At 64.4% G+C, this 19,554-nt stretch overlaps 1 protein-coding gene across 7 annotated transcripts in view; it reads left to right on the top strand.

The window, feature by feature from the left end:
- DISP3 (dispatched RND transporter family member 3) overlaps nucleotides 1-18,031 on the top strand; it is a 57,694-nt gene extending 39,663 nt beyond the window's left edge. Inside the window, exons 8-21 of one of the 7 annotated variants that reach the window (XM_070077053.2) lie at nucleotides 699-847; nucleotides 1,020-1,181; nucleotides 2,127-2,255; nucleotides 3,747-3,866; nucleotides 4,381-4,517; nucleotides 5,175-5,359; nucleotides 6,873-7,003; nucleotides 7,082-7,254; nucleotides 7,971-8,097; nucleotides 8,483-8,602; nucleotides 10,167-10,326; nucleotides 10,726-10,839; nucleotides 11,184-11,350; nucleotides 12,026-18,031. In XM_070077053.2, coding sequence (XP_069933154.2) covers nucleotides 699-847; nucleotides 1,020-1,181; nucleotides 2,127-2,255; nucleotides 3,747-3,866; nucleotides 4,381-4,517; nucleotides 5,175-5,359; nucleotides 6,873-7,003; nucleotides 7,082-7,254; nucleotides 7,971-8,097; nucleotides 8,483-8,602; nucleotides 10,167-10,326; nucleotides 10,726-10,839; nucleotides 11,184-11,350; nucleotides 12,026-12,876 — 2,725 coding nt within the window. In that variant the 3' untranslated portion in view covers nucleotides 12,877-18,031. Of the gene's footprint in view, nucleotides 1-698; nucleotides 848-1,019; nucleotides 1,182-2,093; nucleotides 2,256-3,746; nucleotides 3,867-4,380; nucleotides 4,518-5,174; nucleotides 5,361-6,872; nucleotides 7,004-7,081; nucleotides 7,255-7,970; nucleotides 8,098-8,456; nucleotides 8,603-10,166; nucleotides 10,327-10,725; nucleotides 10,840-11,183; nucleotides 11,351-12,025 lie in introns of those variants that run through there. The other 6 variants (XM_070077052.2, XM_070077054.2, XR_016210264.1 and 3 more) reach the window with 6 other exon arrangements.
- The last annotated feature ends 1,523 nt before the right edge of the window (nucleotides 18,032-19,554 follow it).

Raw genomic sequence — 19,554 nt, 5'->3', positions numbered from 1 at the left:
CGGAGGCCCTGGCTGAGGCACGACTGTCTGCACTGGGGGCACAGGTTGGACCGTGTCTACGGCAGCCTCAGGACACGGGAGTCAGGTGTCTTCAGAAAGGGCACCTTTGTCCACTGTCTGGGGAGGTCCCAGCCTCGGCTGCGTCTTCCCCAGTGACCCTCCTGGGCGCCGTGGCCCTCCCAGCTGCTCAGACGCAGGCTCCAACCTCAGCCTCTGCACTTGGCCTCTCCGTGTCTTGGTTCCCTTTGCTGATGGGTGTGGTCCCTGTGCAGGAGTCCTGTGTGCATTCAGCAGAGTAGCGCCCAGGGCTCTCAGCGCCTGGCACCAGCCTCCACGCGTCCGCGGGGGGAGTGTTGTCCTCGAGCAGGCCTTGTCTCCCCCACATCCGATCCACGCCCACTGAAGCCTCAGCCACGGGCTTGCTCCCCTACTGGCTTTCTCCCTAGGCCACAGGCCACAGCAGGATGTCCCCTGCTTGGTCCCCTTGAAGCTTGGGCCACCGTGTGTGGCTGTCCCCTCTCCCTGGGGAGCACCTGCTGTCCCCATTTGTCTCCCTAGAGGGCCCCATGGTGGGTGGCACTAGCAAGAAATCAGGTGTCCGGCTCCCGGAAGTCTCTGAAGCCCATCCTGTAAGAGCTGCGTCACACCACAGCTGGTCTCTGGCCTCCGGGGCTCGCCCCGGCCCGCTCTCTCCATAGCTGCCACCAGAAGTGCGGCCACCGGAGCTCCCTGCACTTCCCTGGGGACGTGTTTGCCACTCCCGAGCGGGGCGGAGGCAGCCCTGCCCAGGGTCCCATACCCTACCTGGACGACGACATCCCCTTGCTGAATGTGGAGGAGGAGCAAGGTGAGAGCTGGCACAGGCCCTGGGCCTGCCCCTGCTGGGCGAGTGACCTTTGCCATAGGGTTCCCCCGCAGGGCTGGGTGGGGAGACCCGTGGGTGCCCGTTGCAGCACTGGAGCCTCCTGGAGAGGGTGAGGGCCAGGTGGGCCATGACAGAGCTTCACTCTGCCTGGCAGTGTCGCTGGAGCTCGGAGATGTGTCCCTGGTGTCTGTGCCTCCTGTGGGCCTGCAGCCTCCCCCCGACAGGGGCAGCCGGGGCCACCTCATCATACAGCTGCAGGAGCTGCTGCACCACTGGGTCCTGTGGTCAGCCATCAAGAGCCGCTGGGTGATTGTGGGTAAGTGGGCTCCTCTCCAGTGCTCGGGGTAGGGGCTGACTCCCCCCATGGCCATGCAGGCGGTGGGATCCCGCCCCTCCCACAGAGTCCCTTGCCCTCTCTCAGCCTCACTTCTTCCTGCACAGATGCGGCTGGTGCCACAATCACCTACTTACTGGGCACCTGCTATGTGGCCGCCGTGATGCTGGCCAAGACAGCGGAGTCTTCGTGCTTGGCTCTGGAGTTAGACCAGCTTGGCTGAGGCTCTGTGTGCTGGTTTTTACCTATCTAAGAGGCAGAGAGGAAGCTCCTATCTGCTAGTCCGCTGCCCTGGCCTGCAGCGGCCAGGGCTGGGCCAGAGGCAGGAGCTGGGAGCTCAGTCCAGGTCTCCCGTGTGGGCGGCAAGAACCCCACTACTTGAGCCCTCGCTGCTGCCTCCCAGGCTCTGGATCGGCAGCAAGCGGAGTCAGGAGTGGAAACCAGGAATCAAACCCAAACCCTCCAGTGTCGTAACCACTGGGCTCAACATCCACCCCAGCTTGGCCGCGTTTGACCCCTGTTTCTGCCATGTTGCCACTGCGTGGCCTGGGCTGCTGGCAAGCCTGCCCCCCAAGAACCGCATCCGAATGAGGCAGCCGAGGAAGGCAGCAGCCGTGCAGGTCGTGGCCACGTGCAGGGCGTGCAGCGTGCCCCACAGACCTGAAGGGCCGTCAGCCGTCAAGTGCGTGTGCCGCTCCTTACAAACTGCTCGGTGCTCGGAGTGCCGGCTGGGCGATGGCTCGGTCAGATCCAAGCGACACCACGCGTCCCAGCCTGCCCCAGCCTGGAGGAGCTGCCCCTAGCTCACGCCACCCGCAGCGTCACCCCTAGTGAGAGAGCTCTTGCCCAGGCGTGGGGCCCGGCCCTGCCTAGCACGGTGTCCTTTCCTTGCAGGGCTCTTCGTCTCCATCCTCATCCTCTCCCTAGTGTTCGCCAGCCGGCTCCGCCCCGCCAGCCGGGCGCCGCTGCTCTTCCGGCCCGACACCAACATCCAGGTGCTGCTGGACCTCAAGTACAACCTGAGTGCCGAGGGCATCTCGTGCATCACCTGCTCAGGTGAGGGGCCCGGCCCTCCCCGGTGTCCAGGTCTCAGGCTCTCAGCCTTGGACTTGTAAGACCTGGGCTCCCCGTCGCCGTGTGGCCTCAGGAACCTCCCTCCTGCTTCTGAGCCTCCGTGTCCCCACGTCTCGTGGAACAAACACCTCCTGGGTGCGGCCGTGCACTGGCTCTGGCGGTGTCTGTGGGCAGAACATCAGACTTCTCCAGCTCAGGGAGGCCACATCCCAGCGCTGGGAGTGAGCCGTTGTCGGGAGACGTGAGTGTAGGCCGAGGAGGAGCATGGTGCCTCGGAAGGCGTCTTGGAGGAGGTGAGGTCTGAGGAAGGCTGGCAGTGTGGGAAGGAGTTAGGCCACGGGGCGGAGGGCTGGGGGAGGGGAGGGAAGGGCAGGAGTCCAGGCAGGAGCCGTGCTGCAGTGAGGACTCTGGGTTCTGTCCTGTCACTGGAAACTGGGGTGGGGGTGGGGCTAGGCCACAGCTGAGTCCCTGGGTGCCGTGTGGAGTGGTGCCGTGGGGAACGGGGCCAGCGAGCCAACAGTGGCAGAGGAGCCGGGGCTTTTAGGCGATTTCCACGGGACTTGGTGGTGGAGCAGGTGCCAGGGTGAGCGAGGAAGGGAGCGGGAGCTGTCGCCCTGCCGTGTGGTGTCGTCCAGCCGCTGAGTTTGCACACAGGGAGTCTGCGGTCAGGGGTGGGGCCCCACAGCGCGCCTGGGGCAGCGAGAGAGCAAATGGGAGGCACTTGAGCGAGAGCCTCCAGCTCACGGGAGAGGATCCGCTGACCTGACCGCAGTAATTGCTTCCATTTAATTAGGGCGGTGTTCAGATGAACCTGGCCCTCCCTTCGGTTGTGACATTCGCCAAGTGCGTGGTAATTGACCGTAGCACAGAGAGGTGCCCGAGAGTCCCTCATGGATCGGAGCCAGCGCCGGCCACGTGCCCAGCTCCTCTCCCCCACGCGTGGGCACAGGCTCTGGCCCCAGCACCTCTGCTGCACAAGGCCTCTGCCTGCCCCAGGACCTCAGCCCCACTGTGGTCCCAGGGTCCCCAGCCAGGCCCAGCCCCTGCGCCTCTTCTCTCTGAACTGCTCTTAGAGGGACCTCTTGGTGAACTCTGGGAAGGGCAGAAATGCAGGCTCCCAGGGGGCCCTGCGGGTCACGGTCACGTGCTGTGCAGGTCACCTCTGCTTTGTCTTCTGTCAAAAGGTGAATGATAATGACCTGGGATTACAGTGAGCTCTCAGTTAAACACACACACAAGCTAAGCCACGCTGCTTGAGGCAGGGCGAGAATGGGAGCCACCAGGCCTGCCTGTGGTCAGTCCCACTCCGCCACCACGTGTGAGCCGCGATGACCTCGTGCTGAATCCTCAGCCCGTGGCAGGGAGGGGGGTGGGTCGGAAGAGCGAGAGCACCCTCCCCGCCCCCTCCACTCCCGAGCCCCGGGGCCGGCCGGGGAGGCCCTGCTGTGGCTGATGGAGCGGGGGTGGGGGCAGGTCTGTTCCAGGAGAAGCCCCGCAGCCTGCAGAACAACATCCGGACCTCCCTGGAGAAGAAGAAGCGAGGCCCAGGCCCGGGAGTGCCCTGGGCCGGTCGGCCCGAGGCCGCCCCACAGGGTCAGTGCTGGGTCAGGAGCTCCTCCCTGGGGCTGGGAGCGGACGCCTGAGCAGGGAACAGGTGGAACGCATCCTTGAGTGTCCTGTGGGGCACCCAGGGGCCTCGGCCACCAGCCCAGCAGCTCCCCCGGGCCAGAACAGCCTGGCCTGTGGTGTGCCGGGGGTGGGGCGGAGGCGGGGCCGTCCTGAGCCCTGCAAGCTGGCACTGCGTGTGGCAGGGCCCTGAGGGACTGGAACCCCCAAGGCAGGACCCTCTGTCCTTACCGCCTCGTGGCGCCAGCCCCGTCCTCCCCAGCGTCCCCGCCAGCAGCAGCCCCGCCACTCACGCCGCGGACTCCCGTCCCCAGCACATCTTCCCAGCATCCCTGCCACCTGTGCTGCCCGCCCCGCTGTGACCACCTCCGTCTCCCCTGAGCTGTGCAGAGAGAGGGCCAGGGCCAGGTTGGGGCTCAGCTGCTCGGGATCGGGGGTCCAGGGAGGCCGGTTGCAGTGACCGCCCCTTGCTTGTCCCTAGACGCCCCAGGCACCGTGTACGTCTCCAGAGTGAAGAGCAAAGGCCACCCTGCTGTCTACAGGCTGTCCCTCAACGCCAGCCTGCCCGCCCCCTGGCAGGCCGTGTCCTCCGGGGACGGAGAGGTGCCCTCCTTCCAGGTGAGCCTGGGCTGCTGTGCGCTGAGCCACAGCCACGGGGAGGGGCCTCCGGGAAGCAGGGGCTTTGAGGACGAAACTGCTGCGGGCAGATCAGTGTCCCCACCCCCACCTCCCGCAGCCAGGCCTGTGGCGGGGTCCTGCAGGGTGAGCTGGCGTGGGCTCCCGGCTCAGCAGGCCTCAGTCTGAGTCCGAAGACAGCTCTGTCTTTGGGGAGATGACTTAACCCCTCTGCTGTGACGGGGGTGAAGGAGGCAGCGGTAGCTCCTGGCTGGCTGGCGGCCGCCCTTCTCGTTCACCCCCCTGTGCCCCGCATGTGGCCCCTGGCGTGGCACCAGCCTGAGAACCGCAGCCCTGCCCGGCCTCTGTGCCTTGCTGCCAGGGACTGTGCCCATGGCGCTTGCCGCACCCGCAGGACCCGGCCCAGTGCCTGCACAGAGTAGACACTCGGTGAACTTTGCCTCCCAGAGAGGCAGGGAAGGATTGGTTCAGCTTGCAGACTCAAACCAGGCCCCCTGAGCCTCTGCCCAGGGCTCTGTCCCCCACTCCGGGGCTGGGACAGGCGGGACAGGCGAGGAGGGAGGGGACGGCCCCCGAGGCCGGGCCCACTGAGGCAGCCTCCCCGAGTCACGTGTCTTTCTCTGTCAACCCACTGCTTAGGTGTATAGAGCGCCTTTCGGTAACTTCACCAGGAAGCTGACCGCTTGTATGTCTACAGTAGGGCTGCTCCAGGCGGCGAGCCCCTCCCGCAAGTGGATGGTGACGACCTTGGCCTGTGACGCCAAGCGGGGCTGGAAGTTTGACTTCAGCTTCTACGTGGCCGCCAAGGAGCAGCAGCACACGCGGTAATGATGCCAGTGCCCTCCGCATGGGAGTGCCCTCCCCTCGCTGTCCTGTGCCCAGGCTCTGTCTCATGGGAGATGCCAGCAGGCACCTCCAAGACACCCCTGTTCAGGTCAGATGCTTCTCTGCCCAGGACTGGGGAGCAGGGAACGTTGGCTAAGGGACCAGGCCTGGAATTTGCCCCCCTCACTATTACTGATGTCCCTCCTGATGGCTGTGGAGGGGTCACAGGGGCCCTCTTGCTGCTCCTTAAGCGAATGCTCACCTCAGGGCCTTTGCACGTGCTGTCCTCTGCCCATCAGGCTCTTGCCCAGCTCCTCATGTGGTTGACTTCTCAAGATTCAGGTCTCTAATTGGTTGGGCCATCCCTGAGCTCCCGCCCTGTCAGGAACTGCCCCGCCCAGTCTCTGCACACTCACCCACCACTCCCTCTGGCCCCAGCATTGCTGAGTTCTTGCTGATCTGCACTGTTCCTTGCCTCTCACACATCTGCCTCCTGCAGTGGCCCTTTAACTGTGTCCATGCTAAGCCCCAGACACACAGTGAGGGCTCAGTCATGCTCGCTGAATGAATGAATGAATGAGGACACTCTTCTCCGCCAACGCCCTTATCCACTCTGAACATGTAACTCATTCAGAAAATACTTACATAATGCAAGGTGAGGGGTGCGGGCGGTTGCACACTCAGCCCCTGCCTAGTGCCAGCCAGGACGGAAGTGGACTTGTGGACAGGAGGCTGCACTCTGTGCTTCCTGGGACCCCCAGGCCGGCCGCAGCGTCTCTTCCCACTTTCATTCCCATGTTCTGGGCTTTCCTCTCTGCTCCTGTCCAAGGAGGCCATGCTGGCAAGTCTGCCCCCGCAACCCCATCCCCTCACTGATTGGATAAGCACTGAGCGCTGACTGCTGTGCTGTGCTGGGGCTGGGGACAGTGGGGAGCGAGGCAGACATGGCTCCCGCCCCCGGGGCTGTCCAGCGGGAGACAGGCATCGACCAGGCGGAGGGCGATGTCACAGCAGACGGGGACACGTGCTCAAAAAGAGGCCGCCCGGCGCTCAGGGCCCTGCCGAGTCCTGCCCTGTGACACGGGGGGGACGGTGGCCCCTGGCAGAGGTGCTTCAGGGTATTAAACCGAGCACTGCGTGGGGAGGAGGGGTGCGGTTTGGAGGCAGGGAGTCTGGGGGTTCCCCTGAGCCGCATCAGGCGCAGAGGGCAGCAACGGCTTCAGCGTGGAACCCTTGCTTCAGACACCATCTTGGCTGTCCCGGTGCAGGCCAGGCTCGAGCAGGGACTACCACCGCTGACCGAGGGGCCCTGCCCTTCCCCAGAGGCCTCTTTGGAAGCCGCTGGGCTCCTCTGCCCCTCCCTCTCCTGCCACCTGCAGAGAGACTGAGACCAGGAGCTCAGTGCTGGCAGGGGCAGGCCTAGCGCAGCCTGCAGACCCCTGTGCCTCGACACGGCTGCACTGGCCCCCCTGACCCCGACCCCTGGCCTCCTGGCCGCCCTTGCCTCCACAGGAAGCTGTACTTCGCTCAGTCCCACAAGCCCCCATTCCACGGCCGCGTGTGTCTGGCCCCTCCTGGCTGCCTGCTCAGCTCCAGCCCCGACGGGCCCACCAAAGGCTTCTTCTATGTCCCTAGTGAGAAAGGTACTGTGGGGGACACGTGGTGGGGGACCTTGGGAGCCGGGGCCCCACCTTCCCTGACAGCTCTGACCCCTCCTGTAGCGCCCAAGGCCCGGCTCTCGGCCACCTTCGGCTTCAACCCCTGCGTGAACACGGGCTGCGGGAAGCCAGCGGTGCGGCCACTCGTGGACACAGGGGCCATGGTCTTTGTAGTCTTTGGCATTATCGGCATCAACCGCACGCGGCAGGTGGACAACCATGTCATCGGGGACCCGGTAGGCTGCCGGGCCCGCTCAGGGCTGGTGCCCGAGGGCTTGCCCGCCCAGCTGCACACGTGCCCGCCTGGCTCTTGGTGGCTCAGCCAGCCCAAGCGGGACCCCACGGGGTTGACCCTTTAGAGTTGCCCTGAACCCAGGAACATTTGGGGGCCCAGGCTGGCAGTCTCAGGTGCGCGTTGGAGATGGGGGAGACACAGGCAGGCGAACCTCTGCCTCTCCCGCAGCCCTGGCTGCCAGCTACAGCCACGGTGCTTGTGAGGCCTCCCTCCCTGCCCCGGGGGCACAGCTTGGAAGGTGCCGGCTGGGCTGGGACTGCCTGGCACAGAACAGGTGCCGAGAGTGTGTGGTGGGAGGGCTTGGTGGGCAGGTGCACCACAGAAGCCACCATCTGGCTGGGCGCCAGGCACAGCAGTCGGGGCCTGAGTCGGGGGCAGGGTGGAGGTGGGTGGGGGACAGAGCGAGTCTGAGTGTTGGGAGCAGCGTAGCAGGGAGGGCACGGGGCAGCGGCTGGCACAGAGGCAGCTGTGGGTGTGGGAGCAAGCCAAGTGCAGGTGAAGCGGGGTGGGCGCTGCCAGAGGCAGAGGTGCTGGTAGGGCCGGGGTGACCGTGCAATGGGTAGGGGGCCGGGGCTAGGGCCACTGAGGGTGGGTGGTCCATGGTGAAGTCCTCGTCTCACTGAGTGGCCCTGGCCTGCTTGTGTCTCCTTGCGAAAGGGCAGTGTCGTCTACGATGGCAGCTTTGACCTCTTCAAAGAGATCGGACACCTGTGTCGCCTGTGCAAAGCCATCGCCGGCAACTCGGAGCTGGTGAAGCCGGGCGGGGCCCAGTGCCTGCCGTCAGGTGCGCGGGGTCCGGGCCAGGTGGGAGGGACACGTTTGCGGACACAAGTCTGCACTTGAGTGTGTCTGCACGGGTAGGGAACAGGCCTGTGTGTGAGTGGGACTTGGTGCGGTGGTCACTGGGGGTGGGGGTGGGGGGTGCAGCAGGAGCTTTTGTAAAGTTGGGGGTGAGGCTGGGGTGGGGGCTGGCCGAGGCCTGGCCGGGGTTGTCCCCGGGAGGCCCAAGGTGTCGGTGTCCACCCCACTGGCAGATGGGCACGGCGGGCTTCCCAGTGCCAGCGCCAGCAGTGAGCGCGCGTGCACGGGTGTGGTGGGCTAGCGCCGGGCCCCTGCCCACTCCGCTCTGGCCTCTCCCCACAGGCTACAGCATCCCCTCCTTCCTGCAGACGCTGCACCCGGAGTGCGAGGAGCTGCCCGAGCCCAACCTGCTGCCGGGGCAGCTGTCGCACGGGGCCGTGGGCGTCAGGGAGGGCCGTGTGCAGTGGATCTCCATGGCCTTCGAGTCGGTGAGCCCGGGCGCCCGCTGGCCCCGCATGCTGCTTGCCTCCAGGGTCGCACCCCGCAGGGGGACACTGAGGCCCAGAGAGGTGGAGAGGCTTGCCCGTGGTCGCGTGGTTAGTGAGTGTCAGTGTCCTACCCGGACAGCCGCCTGCCCGCTGAGGGGAGCTGTGCCCTTGCAGCCCACAGGCGCCAGCCAGCACCACTTCTGCTGCCGCCACCGCCCCCATCCCCAGGTCCAGGGTTCGTGTCATTTTTTTAGTCTCTGGGGATAGAGGGGCTGCGGGAGTCTAGGATGCCCCCTTCTGCCACTGTGGAAGGCTGGGGTCTGGGCCATGGAGCCTGGTGGGGCTCCCCCAGGTGGCCAGGGGAGGGCAGGCTGGAGGCCAGGGACTGCCCATCCCGCCCATCCCCCCTGCACTGTCGCCTGTTGTGCTTCTGGGCTCTACACTGCACACACGGACATGCACACGCACGCCTCCCTGACCGGGGCCTCCAGGCGGCCCTGGCCCTGACCCTGGCTCCCAGGCTTGGCAGAGCTTTCTTCCTGCTGCCTCTGCTGGGTGCGCTGGTCCTGGAGCAAATCTGTAGCAGGGGCAGAGGTCCCTGCCCCCAGCAGCAGTGGAGACCCCGTGACTATGTGAGCAAGCTTGGGACAGCACTGGGAAGTGAGAAAAATGGACTGACTCGCGTGGGGCGCTGCTGCCGGCCTGGGCTCCAGCATCGCTGTCCCCTGCTGCACCAGCACCAGGACCGCCAGCCCCAGCCACGAGGGCCCAGGCTCCACAGACGCCGGCCGGAGCTCAGGCCGCTCGGCCAGCTTTGTTTATGAACTCCGCGCAGCACACACAGGAAGACTGCATCTCCGCCACTCACACCCGCAGCTCGAGGCCTGACCCAGCCACACCCGTCACCCTGCACCTGTGCCCCCGCCTGCGCCCAGCCCGGCCACAGCGTCTGCTCTTCTGTGTCGCAGTCCTGCTGGGAGGGTCCTGTTGCACTTGGCGGAGCGGGCCTCAGTCCAGGCCCAAGCCCCAGGTCCTGGCCAGGCTCAGCCTCCCGCCGGGTGTCCCTGCTCACGCTGACCCCGTGACCTCTCAGACGCGCGCATGGGCACGGACAGGCTGCACGCTGGCTCACGCTCAGTGAGAGCAGCACTGGCTCAGTGAGGGAACACGGAAGAAAGTTCCGGAGCGGGACAAGTGCCTGACTCCTCCAGGGCGGGGCTGGGCGCTGACCCTGGTGGGCTGCGCGCGCCCTCTGGGGGCTGGGTGGCCAGGCAGTGATAAACCGTGATGGGGAAACACCGGGGGCATGACAGGAGCCCGAGCAGGCTTGCAGGCTGGGGAGCTGGCTGTGCAGGCCCGGGCCCGGCCTGTGCAGACGGTGGGACACGGGGGCACAGGGGTTCCGGGAGCTGGAGGTGGTGGCCCTGGGAAAGGACAGGGAGGTGGCTGCCCACAGCCTGGCGGAGCCACACGCTGCCCCCAGAGGCCGGTGGGAGCTCGCTGTGGTGGGAGGGGCGAGCAGCCCACAGCCCCCGCCTGCCTCACCAGCTCATGTCGCCCGCAGACCACGTACAAGGGCAAGTCCTCCTTCCAGACCTACTCGGACTACCTGCGCTGGGAGAGCTTCCTGGAGCAGCAGCTGCAGGCCTTCCCCGAGGGCTCGGCCCTGCGCCGCGGCTTCCAGACCTGCGAGCACTGGAAGCAAATCTTCATGGAGATCATAGGCAAGCAGGGGCGGGGCTGGGGCACGGCCAAGGGCCCTGGGAAGCCAGGGTGACGCAGCGGCCGGACGCCCCTCAGTGGCCAGGGGTGGGTCCTGCCCTGTCTGGGGCACCTGGCCGCCCTCTCTAAAGTGTGACCGTTGTGTGTAAGCTGCATTGTGAGCCCTTCTAGCGCCAGGCCCTGTGCTGAGGGCCTGGTCACGCTGGCTCCTAAACTCCCTTGGGGTAGGTCTGGCTGGTACCCCTGGTTTACAGATGCAGAAATGAAGGCCAGAGGGGTCAGGTGGCTTGCCCAGAGTGGCACAGCTGGTGGCCCAGCCTGGCCGGCCACGCAGCCGCAGGAGCCCCTGAACGGTGGGCAGGGTGGTTGCAGCCACCTGAGCCCCTCCCCGCCCCCCGCAGGAGTGCAGAGCGCGCTGTCCGGCCTGGTGCTCTCCCTGCTCATCTGTGTGGCGGCCGTGGCCGTGTTCACCACCCACATCCTGCTCCTGCTGCCCGTGCTCCTGAGCATCCTGGGTACGTGGGCGGTGGGCGTGGCGGCGGCAGGGACAGGGACAGGCAGCAGCGCCCGGAGCCTCCAGCCCACAAGTCTCCCCAGAGAAGGCTTCCCGGCCACGCTGGCTGGCAGGAAAGCACTGCGGTGACAGTGGCTCCTGGGACGGCACCCACAGGCCAGTGTCCCTGCCCCGCCCCCAGCAGTGTTAGCCTGGTGTCTTGTTGCCGCACCTGTCCCCTCTCTGTGGCCCTGGTCTTGCCTGTCCCTCCTGTCACCTGAAGTGGGGCAGGACCCAGAATTCCTGCTCCCCAGGTTCCTCCAGGGCGGTGCGGGTGGGGCTGGGACTCAGACCCTCGTCCCGCAGGCATCGTGTGCCTGGTGGTGACCATCATGTACTGGAGCGGCTGGGAGATGGGCGCTGTGGAAGCCATCTCCCTGTCCATCCTGGTCGGCTCCTCGGTGGACTACTGCGTCCACCTGGTCGAGGGCTACCTGCTGGCTGGAGAGAACCTGCCCCCCCACCAGGACGAGGTGAGCCCCTGCCTGCCCCCTGATTCTCCTCCTGCCTCTGCGCAGCTTGGGGGACCCCCAAAACAACGGGACACCCCAGTAGCCGGCCAAGGTCCCAGGGCCTCAGACTCTAAGGGCAACCAGGCCCTCGCAGCTCCGTGCACGCTCCCCAGCCTCAGTCTCCCCAGGTGAGCTAAGAGGGAGGGGGTGGGGCCAGGCAAGAGGATGAACGCGGAGGCTTCCCGCTCAGGCCCCCTCAGCCTCTGTGCCCTTCTGCAGCCCTGGGAGCAGCGGCTGCGCTGTGGCGGCTGAGGCAGCTGTGCCCAAGGCCACGGCCCCTCCCCTCTGCCTGCTGCTCCTGTCCTGGTGCCCGGGCCAGCGCTGCGGCCGCCAGGGTTGCTTTGCCTTTTTTCTTTCGTAGTTGGCACTGGTGTGAAGATAACTCCCAAATCTTTAAAAATTGTGTCAGTTAACACGTGTAGCTTGCTTTGGGTCAAAAGAACAAAATCAGTGCCCTCAGGGCTCCCACCTCGCGGACCCACGTGCAAACGCCCCGGTCCCTGTGACCAGAGCTGCCTTAACTCGCACGGCCGCGCCCCTGCGGTCACCCGCTGACAGCGCGGGAGCCGGGGCCGCTGGCGCAGGGCCGACCAGGACGCCAGCCCCAGCGCTCCCTCCATCTCGCTCTGGCCGCAGGACGCGGGCGCGCAGCGCCAGTGGCGGACACTGGAGGCCGTGCGGCACGTGGGCGTGGCCATCGTCTCCAGCGCGCTGACCACGGTCATCGCCACCGTGCCACTCTTCTTCTGCATCATCGCGCCCTTCGCCAAGTTCGGCAAGATCGTGGCGCTCAACACGGCCGTGTCCATCCTCTACACGCTCACGGTCAGCACGGCGCTGCTCGGCGTCATGGCGCCCGGCTCCTTCACACGCACCAGGACCTCCTTCCTCAAAGCGCTGGGTGCCGTGCTGCTGGCGGGGGCCCTGGGCCTGGGCGCCTGCCTCGTGCTCCTGCGCAGCGGCTACAAGATCCCCCTGCCCAGCGGAGCCTCCCTCTAGCCCGCGCGGGGCCTCCGTGCGCCGGGAGCGGCGCCAGCAGTGCACGCTGCGCGCTGTCCACGCTGCGGCCTTCCTCTGGCGCCAGGTGGGGCTGGGCCTCGGCACTGCTCTCTTCCCGTCGTCACTGCGGGCTCACGCCCACACCTGGCCTGGGTGTCCCCACCAGCCCGTGGAAACTGAAACACAAGACGCGGAGACTGCCCGCTGGCCTGGGTCTCCCTTCGCGCCTGCGCAGGAAGGCGCGGTGGGCGGGCCTCACCCAGGCCCTTCAGTGCCTGGCCGCAGACGACAGGGACCCAATTTTGGGTTCTGCATGTCCTACCCAGGACCCAGCCTCTGGGGCTCCTCGAAGAACCCCCCTGGGAGCTGTGGGGCCCCAGCCCTGCCCAACCTGCTTCACAGACCCAAGCCCCCGTCTCCATGACCCAGTTCTGCGGGTGTGTGGGGTGGCCCGTGCCTGCCGCCTGCTCACGGCAGATAGTTCCTGATAAAGTGCAGTGACACTGCTGATGCCGCGTTTACACGGGCACTTGACCAGCGTCGGTGCCACCACACTCGCGACGACTGCCTGCAGCCCATCAGAGCCCCGCAACAGGGAGGGCCCGGGACCTGGAAGGAGGTGGGGTGGGTGGAGGGTGCCCGCCCTCCGGGAACAAGGGCCGGAGCGCTCGGGGCACCCAGCGGGAGCTGAGGCACTTGGGGCCACCTTCAGATGACTGATGCACCAGGCACTGGCCTTTTCTGGGGGGGCAGGGGGACATTTTATTTGTTATTAGAGAGGCAGAGAGCTTTTCTGTCTGCTGGTTCACACCCCGAATGCAACAGCCAGGGTTGGGGCAATCCAGGTCCCCCGTGTGGGTGGTAGGGCCCCAAGTTCTTGAGCTGCCACCGCTGCCTGTCGGGGGGCGCATTAGCAGGAAGCTGCAGTCGGGAAGCAGAATCCAGGCCCTGCCCCATGGGTGCAGGCATCCAGCGATAACCCTGGCACAAGCACTCGTCTAAAGTCTTTGGTCTGTGGCCAAAGCACCCATCTGTGGTACTTTGTTATGACAGCCACAGAAACTGAGCAAACCCAGAGACCCGTGTCAGCCACTGCTGCCCGCTGCCCGCTGCCCGCGCCCCGTCTGCACTGGGGAGGGTGGGCGTGGAGATTAGGTTCCTGCACAAGGACTGCACAGTGCTCTGTGCCAGGCGTGCACCCGGGGAGGGGCCCCAGCTGTGCAGCTCTGCCTCGCAGCCCCAACCCCAGCCTTGGGAGTTGCTTTCCCACCATGAGGGCTCAGTCCCGGCTCAGTCTGTATCTGGCTTTACCAAGCGTGCGGCTGGGGGTCGGAGCAGCGCTTCAGACACACTTTGGGACGCCTGCGTCCCACACGGAGAGCCTGAATGTGAGTCCCAGGTTCCTTTCTGATTCAGCCTCCTGCTAATGCACCCTGGGAGGCAGCAGGTGACGGCTCCGTTGCCTGGTCCCTGCCACTCCCATGGGAGACCTGGACTGAGTTGCAGGCTCCTGTGCAGCCAGTGCTGGCTGTTGAAGGCATTTGGGGAATGAACTGTGTGGCGTGTTCCATGTGGCGTGTGGCTCCATCACTCTGGTCCCGGCAGGGGACATCGCAATGGAGCGTCGTCCTGTGACACGGGAGCCCCCTGAGCCCAGCCCTGAGTGTCGTGGCCCAGGGGAAGGGCCAGCCCTGGGCACACAGCCCTCTGGCAGCCCTTAGATGGGAGAGGCCGCCTCGGCAGGGGGTGTCCTATGCCAGGTGCCCACAGCTACAGAGGGGTGGTGCTCCCTGGAGGAGGCCAGGTGGGCGGGGCGGGGGAGGGGACACCCCAGAAGGTGCCTAGAAAAAGTCCTTGTCCTGACACCTTCCCAATGACCTGGTTTGGATGTGGAGGCGGGCTCATCTGCATACTATTTGCATGCAGACCAAGGGAGCCATTCCCTTTGCCCCTTCTCTTGCTTTTAAGGCGAAGCTCCTCTGCCTCCCCATCTCCACCTGCCTCTGTCTTCAGGGTGCCTGGAGGGTGGCGGGCAGGGCCCAGGGGGCCAGGCTGTGCCACTGCCACCTCCCCCCACAGTGGCTGGGGCGCTCGGGCACCCATGTGGCTCTGCTGGGACCTGCGTGACGCTCCTGCGGGTTGGGTTCCCAGTCCAGGGTTGAGCATCCTAGGAAATAGGAAGAGCACACAGCACGTTGGCTTCAGGCCAGCTCACCCTGGGGGCGGCCTTCTCAGCTGCACAGCTGTTTGGCCTCAGAATTCATCTGTCCTTGTCCCCTGGGGCCCTGCAGGACGCCTGATCCGTCCGCCTCCCAGGGGCGAGGGCCAGGACAAGGCTGGGGGAGGGTGTGGGTCACAACATAGGAACTCCGGGAATGGGGGCCACACTGCTGGCTGCTTCCTTGCCTGCAAATGCACCCCCCTTCATTGTGCTTGTGACCGTCGGGGCCAGAGGGTCCCAGAAGCCCTGACCGCCATGGATAGGACCTTGACCGACCTGTGCTACTGATGCGCAGCTCCTGGTCTTAGAGCCGTCACACGTTGGTGGGATGCCCTTGGTCGGCTCGGGCACAGCAGTCGGCCTGAGTTCTGTGAGGATGCACAGGCAGAGGACTGTCACCTGCCCCCTTCCAGAGCCCAAGCTCCTCCCCCTTCCCGTGGAGGCCAGGAGCCCTCATGGACAGCCAGCTTTCCCGGGGCGCCTGCGGCCCACGTGCTCTGCACGCCTTCCCAACTCTCTCAGCAGCAAGGACTTGAACCCTTTTCACTCCTGGGGGAACGGGAGCACTGCGACATGAGCTCTGTGCGTGTCTCCCTCCCGAGCTGACAGTGAACCTGAGAAAGGACAGGGCTGTGCCCACCCCCTTCTGCCCAAAGAAGCCAGGTTTTGCCCCGGGCAGCGGGGTGGGGAGGTTGGAGGATGGGGATACAACCAGAGGATTTAAAAAGCCCAAGACCATTTATGCCTGTCTGATTGGGAAACACCCGTGCATCTGCCCGCCGCTCGTCCGAGGCTCTGGGGAAGCAGGCGCTCCGCACTGCCGGTGGGAGCCTGCAGGAGCGTGCAGGAGAACCCAGAGGCAGCTCTTACGTTACCGTCACCCTGGCCTTCCAATTCAGCAGCTGTGCCTCTGAGCACTGAGCCCAGCCCAGCACGAGGTCAGGCGCCGCCAACATCCGTCAGCACAGGGATGGGTGAGGGTTGCCCGGCCCCGTCTTTGCACACAGCAGGCTGTCCTGCAGCTGTCGAGGAAGCTGGAGCCACGTGGCATGTGCCCATGTGGAAAAATCTCCAATGCACATGAGACGGGGAAGAACAGGTTGCAAAACAGTGTGGGAAACAGAAATATGCAAGCTTATGGGTGCAAAACACAGACAAGTGAGAAGTGTGTTCATTTGTGTGTGCGTATGCAGAGGGAGTCTGGGGGAAACTGGAACGGTGGTTCCCCGGCAGGGTGCCAGGTGGATGGCAGAGACGCAGGAGACTGGCCTTAAAGACCTTTGCACTCTGGGGGCTGGGCTGCAGGAATGTGTCACCCACGTGACTTCTGCAAGCAGGAAAGAGGAGGCTGTCATTTGCTCCTTAGAAAGCTCACTGGCTGCAGGGCTGAGGGTGGAAGGAGGCAGGGAGAACAGTGAGAAGGAGAGAAGGGACCCTCCCCCAGCCCCCACCACAGGCGGCATCAAGCATCAGCCAAAGGGCACGGCATGGCATGCACGCCCGTCCGCTCTGGGCCGTGGGGCTGGAGCCTTGGCGTGGTCAGGGCGGGGCATGGCAGCTGAGGGAGGCTGGAGTTGGCCAGGCAGCCACAGAAATCATCCTCTGTCTCTGTCAACTCCACGGATCGGAGAAGGCCCGTGCTCAGCCTTAGCCTGTCCACTCACCCACTACATCGGATGATACCCATCGTGCACAGCGGCTGGGTTAATCAGCAGTGCCCGCTGTGCCTTCACTGCCGTCACCGTTGTTACCAAACACGTGGCTCCCACTCGAGATGGCGTCTGTGTGCCTGGAGTTACAAAACACAATAAACGGGATGCTGACCGGCTCGTGAAAAACTCCATTTAAAAATGAGTATTTTGGTGGAAGATAATTTGAAATTCACGCAGATGAGGCATCTTCAAAGGGCTTCTGGAAAAGGCCTATTATGAAAAAAACATTAATTTCCAATTTTTGCATCGAAATAAACTTGCCTTTTTAAAAAGATTTATTTGAGAGCCAGGGAAAGAGAGCTCCTATCCACCAGTATGTGCCCCAAACACCTGAAACGGTTGGGGCTGGGACAAGCCAAAGCCAGGAGCTGGAAACTCCATCCGGGTCTCCGGTGTGGGTGGCAGGCCCTGTCACCTGAGCTGTTGCTGCTGCCTCCCGGGGGCCGCATTCGCAGGAAGCTGGAGTCAGAAGTGGGAGCAGGGACTCGAACCCAGGCCCTCCAATACAGGAAGTGGGCCTCTTAACCACCAGCCCAAACACCTGCCTGTAAACGTGGATTCTGATTTTCCTTTTAAAGATTTATTTATTTATTTGAAAGTCAAAGTTACACAGAGAGAGAAGGAGAGGAAGAGAGAGAGAGAGAGGTCTTTCATCTGCTGGTTCACTCCCCAAATGGCCGCAACGGCCGGAGCTGTGCTGATCCAAAGCCAGGAGCCAGGAGCTTCTTCTGGGTCTCCCATGTGGGTGCAGGGGCCCAAGGACTTGGACCATCTTCTCCTGCTCTTCCAGGCCATAGCAGAGAGCTGGATCGGAAGTAGAGCAGCCGGGTCTCCAACTGGCGCCCATATGGGATGGCGGCACTGCAGGCAGCAGCCTTACCTGCTACGCCACAGTGCCGGCCCCAGATGTGTATTCTAATTTCGTATCCCACAGACTTTTTGAAGTCCCTGCGTAGGACGGATGTCCTCCCGCACTGGCCGCTCCGTGGGTGGACCAGGCTTTCCCATCCTGGTGCTGTTGGGTCTGGCAGAGTGACTTCCGCTGTGCACTGGGATGTGACAAGAGTGAAGTAAGAGAAGGAAGGGAACCGGCTTGGCCTGGGGCCTCCCCTCCACGAGAAGGTGGTGCACTGGTCCCGGTGACGGAGGGACACGTGGAGCCTCTGAGAGCCCACCTGCGGCCTGAGCCAAGCCCAGCGGCTCCTAGCCCGGATCGGCTGACTCCAGCTAGAGCCAGTAGGTGGTCACTCTTGGCAGCCACTATGCTTGGGGAGGTTCTGTGCGTAGCAGACTGGTGCAGCCAGCGGCACCCAGGGAATGAAGCTGGACACTCTGCATGCAGCCTTCCAGGCCCTCCCGGGCTCACAGCCCTTCTGCTTGCAGCTGGTGCCCTGCCTCTCCTGTGCTGCTCCGGCCTCGGCCGAACCTCAGTCCTGTTCCTGACGCGTGCAGAGCTGAGCTGACCTCGAGGGGCTGCTCCTCCTGCCTGGACTCCTCCTGTCCCCACTGTCCCCACCTCTGGAGCTCCTCTTTATCGTTTGGGACCCAGCTTTCTCCAGGAAGCCGTCGCGGGTGTCCCAGGTCTGGGATGTGACCACACAGCACTTGGTACTTGGTTTGCCTGCCGCTTGTCTCTCTCCCCCCACTAGGGGGCGCTCCGTGAAGGCAAAGACGGGACCCCCCAGTCCTGGCCTTACGGTCCACTCACTGTGGTTTTTTTTTTTTTTTTTTTTTTTTTTTTTTTTTTTTTTTGACAGGCAGAGTGGACAGTGAGAGAGAGAGAGACAGAGAGAAAGGTCTTCCTTTGCCGTTGGTTCACCCTCCAATGGCCGCCGCGGCCGGCGCGCTGCGGCCGGCGCACCGCGCTGATCCGATGGCAGGAGCCAGGAGCCAGGTGCTTTTCCTGGTCTCCCATGGGGTGCAGGGCCCAAGCACCTGGGCCATCCTCCACTGCACTCCCTGGCCACAGCAGAGGGCTGGCCTGGAAGAGGGGCAACCGGGACAGAATCCGGAGCCCCGACCGGGACTAGAACCCGGTGTGCCGGCGCCGCTAGGCGGAGGATTAGCCTAGTGAGCCGCGGCGCCGGCCCCCACTCACTGTGTTTTGCCCCCCTTCAAATCTGAGTCCGCCTGCCTGTAGAATGGGAATGATCTCATCAGAGCTGGGCCGGGCCCTCGCCTTGCTCGGCTGCGGGGGGAGAAGTCAGCAGGTGCCCTTTACTCTCCCGGAGCCTCTGCCCCGGGCCTCCTGGCTTCCCAGCCACCTCCCTGGCTTCTCCTCCAAGGCTGGTCAGCAGTGTCCTGCACACGTGTGCCTGTCGGGGGCGCTCTTTGTCCTGCTCCAGCTTCCGACCCAGCTGTCCCGACTGTCACTCCACTCAGCCTGCCTTGTCTCGTTGGTGACAACAGGCAGCAGTGGGGGCAGGGATCGAGGGAGAGAGGAAGGGAGGCTGGGGTGCAACTGAGTTTCTTCCACGTGCCTGCTCCCACCCAGCTCACAGCACCACCAGCACCCATGCTGGCAAGAAGGGACACCCCCAATTTTCCGAGGAAGAAGTGGCTCACTCCCCTTTGCCCGGCATGGATTCAAAGTCAGGCCCGCTGGCTCCAAGGTCGGTTCCCACAGGAGCAGTGACCTGCGGTGCATCAGTGGTGAGACGGCATCGTGGGGACAGAGGCTTTGACCCACTATTACGACAGAAGGGAGACTGCCGACCCTGAGCGGCTGTCACGTTCCCAATCGCCCGGGCTCCTCGCAACTTTGCAAGGCAGGAGCAGCACAGAGCAGGAAACCGAGAGTCAGGAAGGCGCAGTGGCTTCTCCTGGGGGTCACTGAGTTCCAGAGGTGCCACCCAGGGCGCTTGGGCAGAACCTGAGAGCTTAGGGATGCATCCTGTCCCTGGAGTGTGACAACCAGACATCAGCCTCCCTGGGTCCCTCCTGCAGCTGTGTAACCTTGGGTAAGCCACTCAACCTCTCTGAGGCTGGGAGTATCAGTCCTCAGCTTGATAAACCACTTCAAGACCCAGTGGCTTGGGGGCTGGGCGCTGTGGCATGGGAGGCAAAGCCTCTGCCTGTGGCACCACTTGGGACGCCTGTGGCTGGAGTACATGAGTCCCTGTCATCACCACGTGGGAAATCCGGCTGGAGTTCTGGGATCCTGGCTTCAGACTGGCTCAGCCCTGGCTGTTACAGACACCATGTATCTGCACCTTTCAAACACAATGAAAATT

Source organism: Oryctolagus cuniculus, chromosome 7 (assembly GCF_051225735.1).
Source record: "Oryctolagus cuniculus isolate XC-2025 breed Fujian yellow rabbit chromosome 7, ASM5122573v1, whole genome shotgun sequence".
NCBI classification, from domain to species: Eukaryota; Metazoa; Chordata; class Mammalia; order Lagomorpha; family Leporidae; genus Oryctolagus; species Oryctolagus cuniculus.
This window is presented reverse-complemented; position numbering and strand designations above follow the sequence as displayed.